A 13819-nucleotide genomic window follows, 5' to 3' on the forward strand; every position below is an offset into this window, starting at 1 on the left:
AAGATCCCTTCATGCAGGGCATATGGACAGTAGCCCACCTGTGAGGTAAAGTGTGAGAATGTTCAGTATCATATTGGTTAAAAATGAAACCTTACCTCTTCTGTCTCTGAACAACCCTGAGCAAATCATGCACAAACTTAGGAACAAAGCAACTTGGATCTGACAGCAAAACCATACAATGCATTCTTCTTTTCATTCTCTGTTTTGTTCTGTGTAGCTGAAATAGCACACCTGTCAAAGCAGCCAGGTACGACAGGGTTCAACACCACGAATCATATAAAAAAAGAACATAGAAATTATAAGGTAATAGTACAACTCTCACATCCAGTACCTCATTGTCATCTCATAAGCAAGCTGACAGATGAGCCAGCCCACTAATGCAGTGTTGATGAAAAATACTGACATCTTCACTCTAGTGCTACACCGGTACTACACCTGACTTGAACAAATTCAAAACTTCACACTGAGCTTAAACTGTAGAGAAAGAGGGATTGAAAGGGCTCTCTTCCTTCTCTCTCACCATACTCACAAAAGAGGAAAAAGGAAAAAAATGAAAGAGTGGAGCAATGGAGGCATCAGTAGAGAGTTAGGAAGAATGGGCCCCCGGTACAAGTATAATCCACTTATAAGCAGAATGATCTGATTGGTTTTTGTCTGTCTGCCCCCACGAGAATGTAGGGTCAATGACGGCAGGATTTTGTTTACCTTGGTCACTACTGTATCCTCAGTATCTGCCACACGTTAGATGCTACATATATTTGTTGAGTGAGTGAATGAATAAACAAACACACACATTTAGTTCTACATGCCTCTGGCCCACCTTTGAAATGGGTAGATATATTGGAAGGAGGACTAGTCCAGCAATTGCGAGAGGTGAATTATACTGTATGTTTTGCCTCTAAATCACTTCCTCTCTCTGAGCCTCATTTTCTCCCTCTGCCAAATGGACTTGAACCAGGTGACCCCTAGAGTTACTTCCAGATTTAGCATTCTGAGCTATAAAGGAAAACCAAGCATACTTTATAAAGAAAGAGAGGGGAAATGGACTGAACTCATTTGTGTGCAATAAGCAAGAGCTGTTTCTTCCCTTCTCACCCCATAGGGGAAAGATTTTTTTTGTTCTTGTTTTTAAATGGCCTGAAAAATAAAAATCATGATGTGGGGGAAGAAAGATTCACAGTTGAAAGCAAACTACACTGTTTAGAATATAGATGCCACTTAAATCAAATATAAAAGCATTGACAAACTGTCAGCCAAGGTTGAAAGTGTCTTCTTATCTAAACTTGTCACCTCCTGAGGCCTCTGAGAGGTGACAGAATTTTGCATGTGGATGCCCTGTCTGAGGTGCTAATTGTCTTCATTTCAAATGCCCTAGGCTATTCTCAGACCCAGGTAGATGAAAAGGATGATGCCAAGGATAGTCAGTTTTACAGAGTAGATGTGACATTTCAGAATCTTTTTCTCTAACCTTCCAAAACTAACTTTGTTCTTCAACTAACTCATCTATAGGTGTGAATTTGCCTGTGACAGTGTTATAATATTGTCACTTGTGGTGAGTTTACACATTCTCTTGACACTAAAATTCACTTCCTTTATAAAAATGAGAAAAAAATTTTTTTTAAATTTTAAAGAGCACCTCCTTTTGATAATCTTTGAGTTTATCTCTGAGGCTAATTTTTCCAGTGCCCTTCTGTACATGAGAAGCCAGAGACAGGCTTGTTATGTGTGTGAAGTTAAGCCTATTTTAAAAATGTTTATTCTTTGAACCAACATTTATGAGCATCTATTGTATGACAGACACTGTAGTAGGTACCTAGGTTAGACAGAAGAAAAGCGCATACGTGCACTCCAGTAGCTCACAGTCTAGCAAAGAAGACAGACAAGCAACAGACAATTAGTATTCACTTATTAAGACCTATGATAGAGGAAAGGATGGGGCTCTAGGGACATAGGCACTAGGCTCTAGGGCTCTAGGGACATCTAACTCCATTTATATTCTAAACCTGCACAACCTACTCCAGAGTGCAAGTTCTTTATCTTTCTGTCTGCTATGTATAAGTCCTTTAACTTGTCCTAATTTTAGCTCCTCGTGACTCAGAGGGTGCTCCCTAAATTCTAGCTAAAACTCTGCTTGCTTCTGATTCTTGCAATAATAGCTAATGTTTATGGGAAAAAATATTTGCCAATGATACCTCAGACAAGGGTCTAATCTCCAAAATATATAAAGAACTTACATGACACCACTGTAAGGAGACTAGCAACCCAATTTAAAAATGGGTAAAGGACTTGAACAGACACTTTTCCAAGGAGGACATACAGAGGGTCCAGAGACATATGAAAAGATGCTCAGCATCACTAGCCATCAGAGAGATGCAAATTAAAACCACAGTGAGATACCACCTCACACCACTGAGAATGCCATCATAAACAAATCAACAAACAAACAAGTGTTGGTGAGGATGTAGAGAAAAGAGAACCTTAGTGCACTTTTGGGATTGCAGACTGGTGCAACCACTATGGAAAACACTATGGAATTTCCTCAGAAAACTATAAATGGATCTGCCTTTTGACCTGGCAATTCCACTGCTAGGATTATATCCTAAGAACCCTGAAACACCAATCCAAAAGAACCTATGCACTCCAATGTTCATAGCAGCACAATTTACAATAGCCAAGTGCTGGAAGCAACCTAGGTGCCCATCGGTAAATGAATGGATCAAAAAACTATGGTACAGGGCTGGCAAGAAATATTCCAAGTCATGAAAAACAAGGACCTACATCCAAGATTACTGTATCCAGCAAAGCTATCATTTAGAATGGAAGGGAAGATAAAGTGCTTCTCAGATAAGGTCAAGTTAAAGAATTTCATCATCACCAAGCCCTTATATGAAATGTTAAAGGGACTTATCTAAGAAAAAGAAGATAAAAAATAGGAACAGTAAAAATGACAGCAAACTCACAGTTATTAACAACCACACCTAAAACAAAAACAAAAGCAAACTAAGCAAACAACTAGAACAGAAACAGAACCACAGAAATGGAGATCACATGGAGGGTTACCAATAGGGGAGCAGGAGGGGGAGAGTGGGAGGAAAGGTACAGAGAATAAGTAGCATAAATGATAGGTGGAAAATAGACAGGGGGAGGGTAAGAATAGTGTAGGAAATGTAGAAGCCAAAGAAATTATAAGTATGACCCATGGACATGAACTATGGGGGGGGGGAATGTGGGAGGGAGGGGGTGGGCAGGATGGAGTGGAGGGGGGGAAATGGGACAACTGTAATAACATAATCAATAAATATATTTAAAAAAACTATGGTACATTTACACAATGGAATTCTATGCAGCAGAAGGAAAGAAGGAGCTCCTACCCTTTGCAACAGCATGGATGGAACTGGAAAGCATTATGCTAAGCGAAATAAGCCAGGTGGTAAAAGACAAATACCATATTGTCTCACCTTTAACAGGAACTTAATCAACAAAACAAACAAACAAGCAAAATATAACCAAAGACACTAAAATTGAAAACAGGCTGATAGTGACCAAAGGGGAGAGGGGAGGGAATTTCCAAGAGAAAACGGTGAAGGGTTTGTAGGAACAATTATAAAGGACACATGGACAATAATGGGGGGGGTGGAAATGGGAGGGAGGTGGGGAGGGCTGGGAGTAGGGCTGAGGTGGGGGGAAAAGGCAGAAAACTGTACTTGAACAACAGTAAAATTAAAAGAAAAAAATAAAGCCTTAGAGTGACAAGAAAAAATAATAGCTAATGTTTATTAACTGCATATTACATTTCAGGCATTCCTGCTAAACACTTTGCATATATGATATTTGTTTGTTTGTTTGTTTAAACAACCCTATGAAACATATACTATCATCTTACCAATGGGGAAGCCAAAATTGAGAGGTAGCCTACCCAAGGTAAGACAACTGGTCAATGTCAGGCTCAGGATTTGAATACAGGCTGCTGACTTCAAAGCCTGTGCTTTTCACCACTATCCTCTTCTACCTCCAAAAATTATTCCTGAGGTCACTGCACTAGATTGGTTGGGCTTCAGTCACCTATCTGACAACTAATTTTATCCTTCTACAGTTCTCAAGTGTCAACTGTTCCCATGACCTGACTTGTAGCATGTCTATATCTATGTACATGTCTTGTGAGATCAGATACACTGTTTTAGCCTGGGCCTCATTGGTTAGTGTATCTTGGAAGACTCTTAAAGAGTCAAGGTCTATTCGCCCAGGCTTACAGGTCTGGAATCTGAAGCTCATCTATCCAAAGTAATAGAACACTGGACAGTTTATTTTTCTTACATGGTTTGGGCATCTTCTGTCCTGGTCAGACCTGGATACACAAAATAAAACTCTCCTTTTTCTAGGCCAAATGAAGGCCACTCTTAGCCAGCTTTTACTTATCTTTCCCTGTGAAGATAAAATGAAATGACATGTGTTATGTGCCTGGAATCTAAGAGATACTGAAAGCTTTTTTCCCTACTAGTCTGTGAACTCCTCAAAGACAGGGATGATGTTGTAATCATACTCTTTGCACACACAGATCCTAACACAGTACCCACACTGAGTAAGCCTTGTTGTTTTTCCCCTCCTCTTTCCCTTTGCTGAGAAAACCCTCTGCAGACTGTGGCTTATTTGCCTCAAGGAGTATAGCATTTCTGATGTTGACTTCTTTCACATTCATCGTTTACCAACGTCTATCCTGTGGTCTGCCTCATTTTGGTTTATAGAAACAACTCTGCACATCTCACACCTTGGCACCTGACAGACAAATAAATCATCATGTAGCATTTTTGGTCTCATCAACCCAGTCGCTTTTGGATCGTGACTGAATCTTCTACCTCCCTTCATGCTGGTGCAGGCGCTTGAGGTATGATATCAGTATGAGAAAATATCACTTCTTTGTAAAAAAAAATTTTTTTTAAAGTCTCCAGCTTTCCTTCTAAACATCTGTTCTCTTTCTTGGAGGCTCAAAAATAAAGTTCCACCACTGGAGTTTAAACTAAAAGATTAAAGTCCAAGAGACTGTTATTTCATCTATACATATATACTTTTTTGCCTAAACATTTTTTAAGAAACCTCTATTTTAGCCCTGGCTGCTGTGGCTCAGTGGATTGAGTGCCAGCCTGAGAACCAAAGGGTCACTGGTTCTATTCCCAGTCAGGGCACATGCCTGGATTGCTGGCCAGGTCCTCAGAAGGGAGGGGTGTTTGGAAGGCAGCCACATATTGATGTTTCTCTCCCTCTCTTTCTCCCTCCCTTTCCCTCTCTCAAAAAATAAATTAATAAAATCTTTAAAAACTAGGAAAAGAAACCTCTATTTTAAACCATGGACTACCACTTTGATCTATACATCACAAACACCAAAATTTGGCAAAGGAATGGAATGAATTGGACTATATAAATGTTTCTCCTGAGCAGCTTTGTGAGTACCAATGGAATGTTATAATCCAGCAAATAAAACAGCTAATGGTGGGTTTCTAAATGCATTTTGTAGTTACAGATGCAATGTTGTCATTTTTTCCTTCTCAGGAATAAATGTTTCATGAAAAAAATGTCAGAAACATTGATTACCAGGTGAGCTGAATAGTGTGAGTCTTCTACAAAGTAGGTCATATATGTTCTGAAGTTTCAAAACTGTCTAGACAATATCAGGAATTGTAGTGGTAAAAGCATAGAAGTTTTTCAATACTTGCTTGAGTCTTTTTTTTTTCCCTGGAACCAATATGTCTCACTAAATGATCAAAATAAATATATATCAAGCAAAAAATAAATGAGATTAAATATCCTAAGACTTTTACTTACAAACAAAACCCTCAGAGAGCTCTTTGTCATCATTTTACAAACACTGGGGTATGGTTTAATGTTGCCTACCACAAAAGTAATCACAGGTTTCTGCCTTGAGTGCAATTATTTTGTAATGTAGTGCAGAATGAAGAATAAAAACTAAAATAGTAGATATAAACATAAAAAACAAAGAGCTGGACAATGTCACAAGTGAAGCTGTAATACTACATATTATTTTGAAGTAAAACAAAATTAACTTTCCTAGCAACTTTTTTGTTGACTAGGGGCACAATATGAAACCATCTGGTTATTGTGAAGCTTTGCTTTGCATCCCAAAATGGTATATACTGAACTTGGACTCCACTAAAATCTGTTAGCACTTACTGGTACTTAACATGTACTAAAACTATTAGCTTCCTACAGAAATTGTACCTAACTTTCTTTCCAAAGTTCATAGAAGTTAAAGAAGGTAGCAGTGATGGATTCTGAGATATTGGCTGTCTAGTAACATGGTCCATTTGTCTGTGATTAGGCTGCAAATAATAATGATAATAATAATAATAATATTCATGGAATCCTCACAGAAAATCTTAAAGTTAAATGGCAAGTTGCCACTTTTACTTGGAATTATATCAACTTTGTGTTAGGGGACTTTAGGCATACAGGCTTTCTTCATTTTAAATGAGAAAATAATTATTTATTAAATAGTGCTGTTTGACACACAGGATGTTTCAGAAGTTGATATCTACCTACCACAAAATATGATAGAACAATTGATGAAAACTGTTGTTTGATGTATACTGGTCTTCTTTCTTCTTTTTAAAGATTTTATTTATGTATGTATTTTTAGAGCGGGGACGGGAGGGAGAGAGAATGGGAGAGAAACATCAATGTGTGGTCTTCTCTTGCGCATCCTCCACCAGGGACCTGGCCCACAACCCAGGCATACGCCTTGACTGGGAATCGAATTGGTGACCCCAATTCACAGGCCGGCACTGAACCATTGAGCCACACCAGCCAGGCGGTCTTCTTTCTTTCAATATAACAGGAGATCTTCAAGAGCAGTAATGATCACTTCCACAGAGCCTACCACAGTGCCCGGGACAGAGGAAGCCTTCTCTACACGTGTGCTGTTTGCTTGATTTGTATAGTAATAATAATTTTAAAAGCTAGAGATTCCTATTAGCATTTCTTCTAATATTAATACTAGGGAAGATATGATACTTTTCTATAATTCTTTTATGCCCCAGAGAAGTCGGGCTAGACGGACTAGGATCTGACCTACTAGAGGGATTGATTCTTAAGTCCATTGAATAGAGTGCTTCCAACAGAGAACCAAATAGGGAGTGGTACTCAAGCAATTAATTGTACTAGGTCCCCTAGGGGTGTAGATACCCATTACAGGAGCATATCCTATGCCTATTTTATTGGGATCCTAAATACTTGTCTGAAGTGCCAAAGAGCAAACACAGTCAATGAGAAAATCTGTTCAACAGCAACTTCATAAGGTCAGAGGCCAGGGCTATTTGATATCTTTAAGTTTATGTGAGGCTCAGTGCCAGTTTATGCACTCACTCTATCATGCACTGTAAGTGAGGAAACCACTCAAGAAAGCTATGCACGGTGCCTGTACCACATAATAAGAATCTGCTACTATTTGGTGTTGAAGCTTTACCTAGCATGAGATAAGGAAATTATGTATTTCTTTGCCACTCCATCATAGACTTAGTAGCATGATTTTAAAAACATTAATTCCACTCCCCATTTTGCAACATGAGTCTGAAGCTTCTGAAGTCTCCTTTCCCCCTGCTTTCTCCCTGAGAAGTATATATGAGTATATATTGGACTCTTAGAGCTGGGACCTTGGCCGCTTAAAACAAAAATGGAGTAATTCAGAGAGACTTTAGATGAGCAGTCAGGATGGGATCTATCTTAACAGTATTGAACTCAGGCTCTGTGAACTTTTCATAAGGCCAGGCTGCTTACTCAAGTCACTCCCATTGCCTAAAGTGCCACCTTATTTTTCTTTCAGTCCTGAAATAATAGGTGGACCTACTCACTGGCAGCCTAGCCTAGATGGTCACATACCCCAAAGCCTGAGAGATTCCAAAAGAGCAACTCCACGATCACCAGACTGCCACTATGTTTCCAAGTCTCTGCATTACAGTGATTTCATTGGATTTAGGCAGTGACATTAACATGCAAATATGCTTCTTACTAAGTAAGGGTCAAAGATTAAGGCTCTTGTGTGATATACAGGAAAGAGCCCTGGCACTATTAGGGGTGTCAAATTCATTTTCACAGGGGGCCACATCAGCCTCGCAGTTGCCTTCAAAGGGCCAAATGTAACTTTAGGACTGTATAAATGTAACTACTCCTTAACTAAGGGCAAGGAGCTCGACGCTGCTGTCAGGTAGAAATAAGGTGCCGGGCCGGATAAAACAAGGTGGAGGGCCAGATTTGGCCTGCAGGCCTTGTGTTTGCCACCTCTGCATTAGAACCAACAAAATTTCACTTTATAGCCAGGCTTCATCAATTCCTAAATTTGGGTATTGAGTTGCCACGTGTGTAAAATGGGGGTAATAATACTCACTTTTAAAGAACTATTAACACAAGTGCTTATTACACCTTACAGTCATCAGAAGGGATGCCTGGCCCATTCAGTGGTAGTTCTTACCATGACTAATAATCCCTTACACCCATTAGCCCATTGTCAGAGAGAAGAATACTGAGAGTAGAAAGGAGTGAACACTTTTGGGAAGATCAAAAAAGTTCAGTAACTTATTCAAGGTCACACAGCTAGTGAATAGCAGAGCAAGTATCTGAACTCAGGTCACTCTAACTCCAAAAGTCCAGGTTCTTGCCTCAGAAACCTGCTGCATTTTCTTGTGTGTACCCACCCCAAAAGAAAGCAGTGATTTGACAGCGTCAATGATTCATGTAGCTTCAGGAAAAGTCAGCCCTGAAAGACTTGAATCATATTAAACTATATAAAAGCTATGCACAGTGTGAGTCTGCCTTCATGGCGACCTAAAGGCATGGCAATGAACAGCAGAGACCATTTGAAACCGTAAATGAAGCAACTGTGGTGAGATCCAGAATGACCTGATGGTACATCAATCGGATAATGCTGAAACATTCCCAGGTCTCCATCTGTGTCCCATCCTCCCAAAATTCCAAGGGAGCTGTCAGCACACAAAAGAGTATCACAAAACCAGCCCCAACCCAGAAAACAGAGCTTTATCTCGATGTCCCTGATGGTCCCCTGCCTCCCCAGTGCCCTCCCAAGTAACCAAGGCCTCCCGGTAATCAGGCCTCTGGGGAAAGAGAAAGCTGGTGGGGCAGGATCACTTCTGTGCTCTGCCCCATCTCTGCCCCTATACCAAGCAGGTAGTGAGCCACCCACATTTGAGTCAGAGAACATTTGTCTTGTTAGCAGACCGAGCCTGGCTGTTCTCCAGAATCCTGAGCACCTTGATGGGACTGTGCACAGGAAGGAAGGGACAGTGTCTTGGAAAACAGAAATGAAATGCAGGATGGGGGCTGAGTGGAGGTGGGCAAAGGAGGGGAAAAGGGGACATCTGTAATAGTGTCAACAAAAATAAAGTAAAAAAAAAAAAAAAAAAGCCCTGGCTGGTGTAGCTCAGTGGATTGAGTGCAGGCTGTGAACTAAAGGGTCGTTGGTTCAATTCCCAGTCAGGGCACATGCCTGGGTTGCTGGCCAGGTCCCCAGTGGGGGCCATGTGATAGGGAACCCCACATTGATGTTTCTCTCCCTCTCTTCCTCCCTTCCCCTCTCTCTAAAAATAAATCAATCTTTAAAAAAAAAAAGAAATGAGGGAAATTTCTACTGAGAGGGGCAAGGCCTCAGAGAGATGGTACACACAGGGAGGCTGAACATCAGGCATTAGGTCTCCTAGCCTAGGCAGAAACCTCCTCCACACATCACCTCTCACACCCCATGGGCCCAGGAGCAGCAGAGACGCCCACCTTCCAGGGACCATGTGGACTGGGACAGCGAGGGTAGCAGAGACAATTACAAAATAATTGAAGGCCTCACAGAAGACCCCCTCCCTCCCATTCTTAAGTAACCTAGGGGAAGAGGTAGGTCCCTTCAACAGGGAATGAGATTGACTTTCCACCTCTGTGGGATGGAAAGAGATGCAGATTTAAGCTGTAGCGTCTGAGCAAGCCTGCCCTGGGATACATACCACACAGAAGACACAGCAGGAAAATGCACACGCTTTATTACTAGTTAGAAAAAACTGACAAAGGTTGAGCTTGGTGAACTGGGCAGAACTAAGAGGAGAAACTCTAGGACATCTTTTGTTCAAACTGGGGGCTGATCTAAGTTCCCTTCCCCTGGGCTCCAACTGCCTTTCGGGGCCCACAGAGAACACACCAAGTAGAAGACAAGAGGCACAGAGGCATTCTCAAGAGTGCCTGTCCCACCCAGTCCAGTCTATTTTTCAATCCAGTTAGCCCTCCCAAGGGAAGCGCCATGTCTGTCCTTGGAATTCTTTTTGTTCTTTATCCACTCTTGACTGGAAAGGGACTTGAGATGAAAGTGGCCAAGGCTCAGGCATTGCATATATAACCAACACTCCCCCAAACACTGCCTTTCTTTAACACAGTCACCCAGTGGTCTTTCAGACAACAAAATGAAGGCCCCACGGAAGCCCCCCTCCCTCCCTATCCTCGAGAGGATAGCTGTCCCTCTCAAAGGAGGAAATAAGCAGAACCAGAAGAGTGCTGCTTGCATTCTCATGAGGCCACTTTCCCAATATTTACCACTGCTCATTTGTCTCACCTGGGACCAACGAGATGAGCAGTTACGTTACTCAAGCTTTTCATGAAAGTCTATTTGATGTTGCTCTCAAAACTGCAAAACTATCTGGATATTATTTCAGTTGGGTTTACCCGAAGGTCGTTTTACATGCAAGGCAAAGAAATCACCTCTGATCTATTTTGTACCTCAAATTATGCTCTCTCTTGTAATCTAACCAAACTCACTAAATAAGGTTATAATGTGTGCACCAGATATTCAATATATGTCTAGTTCCAAACACATACTAGAGAATAAACTTGTGTAATAAATTTCATGAAATTTGTCAAATTTGCTATCTGTAGAATTTAACACTGCAATTTTATGAATTAATTCCTTGTCCCAACAGAGAGATTACATTCTAACAAAAATCATTTTGTTCTCCCCTTCCCCCCTGATGAATGCCAAAGTATCTCTTCTTCCCTCACTTCTCACTCTTCTTGGCTGGTGTGATTTCTTTAGATTCTTGGGAAATCTTCTCCTGGGACAGGTTCAGCTTCTTTATCAAGCAAGTTCCAAATTCTGTGACACTCAGAAACACAAAAACAGGTTTACCTGTAAAACTTCAAAAAGACAAGAAGCAAACATGAATGCTGCAATAGTTTACAAAGTAACAGTAGCATTTTCAAGGAAAAGCAGCCCTCCTAAAGTTTAATGTAGTGTATAACTCTAAAAACCAGATGGCTGTACCCAGCCAAAGTCATGGCATTTTCAGGAAAAGGAGGTCAATAAGAACACAGAAAGGAGTGGAAAGGAGAATAAAGGCTTCATGGCTTCAGTGTCTCCAGGTGCCAACCAATCAGCATCAGCATCCAGAATCCACCACCTGCAAACTTAAATGCAATTAGGAGAAATCCTCTATTTAAACAGTGTGATACTCACCCTGGCTGGTGTGGCTCAGTGGATTGAGAACCAAAGGGTCGCTGGTTCGATTCCCAGTCAGGACACATACCTGGGTTGCAGGCCAGGTCCCCAGCAGGGAGCACTCGAGAGGCAACCACACATTGATGTTCTCTCCCTCTTTCTCCCTCCCTTCCCCTCTCTAAAAGTACATAAAAATTTTAAACAAAGAGTGTGATACTCGAAAGCAGTCCATCTTTGTTCAAGTTCATTTTTTAAAAAAAGATTGCTAAACAATGTTCCCCCAATAAATTTAATTTAAATTAAATTAAAAAGAAAAATATATAAATACATATGTGTTTGTGTATGTGTACCCATCATGATAAAAAGCTGTTACTTTGGGTAATGTGATAATGGATTATTTTATTTAATTTTTTTCTATGATAACTTTGGTTTCAAATTTTCTGTGAAGTAAATAAGTTTTGTTTTGTTTTGTTTTGTTTTATCAGAAGGGAGTCTTAGGAAATTGGTTTTTCTTTAGAGTGTTTCCATTCTTACTTACCTTCCTGAAATTAATGAGCTTGTCCTGGGTTCACGTCTCCCACCTCACCTGGTATGTAGACTATCCTGCATCTAAAGCAGGCCTTGCGCCATGAAAAATTCATCATTTTACACCATGGACAGTCCCAATCGCGTGGGGCAGGCATCTTCTGGCGCTGGGAAGCTGAGGCTCTTCTCTGTTTTGATTGCCAAAACCTCTGCCCCTGAGGCCGTTGTTTCTTTGGATTTTGTCTCACATGAAGGCTCCTACTGCCCCTCAGGTGAGTCGCCTGGGGCCTCTCTGGATCACCTTCCTGGCTCTGGTTACCCCCCAAGGGGACAGTCACCTGGGACATCTCTCGATCTTTTTCTTGGCTGTGGCTTTCATTCCTGTCACCCACGGTAACCATGCCGTGGGGTCTCTCTAGATGTTGTTCTTGGCTCTGGCTGCAGCTATCCCCAGTAGGGACCATTCCCTGCAGCCCCACTGCACTATCTTCCTGGCTGTGATTCTTATTGTCGCTCAGGTTGACCATCCCCTGGGGCCTCTCTGCATCTTGTTGGCTAAGGCTGTTGATGTCCCCTAAGGGGACTGTATCATGGAGGATCTCAGGACCTTCCTTGTGGCTGTGACTCTTTTGTTTCCCCAGTGGGGCCATCTCCTCCTGGGTCCCCAGTACAGCCCGTGGGCCAGGGGGATTATTCCCCAGGGGAGGCATCTTAGGTGGGATTACTGCCCGTTCTGCTTCCATGAATACTGGTGGTGGTGGCAGAGGTTGCAAGGATGGGGATGCCATTGGGAATGGTGGGTAAAATGGAAATGGATACGGCACTGGCAGAAGCGGTTGCATGGCCGGGGCCCACGGACAGCCAGGCATCCCCATGGCCTCTACATTTCTGTGCTGCTCTTCACTCGGGGACCGTAACATGGCCCCGAGTTGCATTGGTCGAGGCCCAGGCACTATTCCATGGGCCAACAAGGTCACTTTGGCCAATGTCTCGGTATGGAGCAGCCACCCATGAAGCATATCACGCTCATTCAGTGCCTGCCGCTGGGCGGCCTGTGTGAAGCGCAGCTGCGAGGCCATCTCATCACGCTCTTTGCGCAGCCTCTGCAACTCGGGAGCCAGAGCCCAGGAAGCCCCCTCAAGCTCCTCCACCCGATCCTGCAACTGCCGAACCCGATATACCAGGTGCTCACGTTGCCTCGCACCGACACGTATGCCCAAGGTCAGCGCACTCCAAGTGCAGGCCCGCTTGACGGTGCTCGGCAACTCAGGGTCATTCAGGATGGCCTGAAGCTGGTCCTCTATCTCGCTCCATGACTGCGAGCGGAAGGTAGTGTAGAAATCTGGGCCACCGCCATTACTGAGGACTTCATTGTTGATGAAGCTGATCACTTCATCATGGCGGAACCCGCTGGCGTATTCCGCATAGTCCACATTCGAGGCCATCGTAGCCTAGTTGACGGACTGCCTCACAGGCAATGATGTGCCTGCCACAACCACCAGTAAAGGCTGCAGCCACTAATACTCGCACCCCTCCGCTCTCTGTTCAGTCTTAGTTGAGTCCTAGCCCAGTCCTGGCCTCCTCTTAGGCCTCTTTCCTCCCTCAAACCTCTTTTCCTGACGAAGACCACAGCCGATTATCTCACCTCACCAACGCCTGCGAGGCAACCGCGTGACGCGTCATGGAGACGAGCTGTGCGTCACGCCCACCGCAAGGCCTTCTGGGAATGACCTCCCTTGGTCCATTCCCTGAGAATTATGGGAAATGGAACTCTTCCGTGCAAACAGTAACCACTCAACAGCTTAG

General features: G+C 42.6%; 1 protein-coding gene across 1 annotated transcript; it reads right to left on the reverse strand.

Moving 5' to 3' along the window:
• Positions 1 to 11048: 11048 nt before the first annotated feature.
• Positions 11049 to 13458, reverse strand: TEX13D (TEX13 family member D). Its single transcript, XM_053917450.1, has 2 exons — positions 12315 to 13458; positions 11049 to 11146 (listed from the first exon to the last, which is right to left on the reverse strand). The coding sequence occupies exons 1-2, from the start codon at positions 13456 to 13458 to the stop codon at positions 11049 to 11051; spliced, it is 1242 nt and encodes a 413-aa protein (XP_053773425.1).
• Between the last annotated feature and the right edge of the window lie 361 nt (positions 13459 to 13819).

Source organism: Desmodus rotundus, chromosome X, assembly GCF_022682495.2.
Source record: "Desmodus rotundus isolate HL8 chromosome X, HLdesRot8A.1, whole genome shotgun sequence".
In the NCBI taxonomy this organism is placed as follows: Eukaryota; Metazoa; Chordata; class Mammalia; order Chiroptera; family Phyllostomidae; genus Desmodus; species Desmodus rotundus.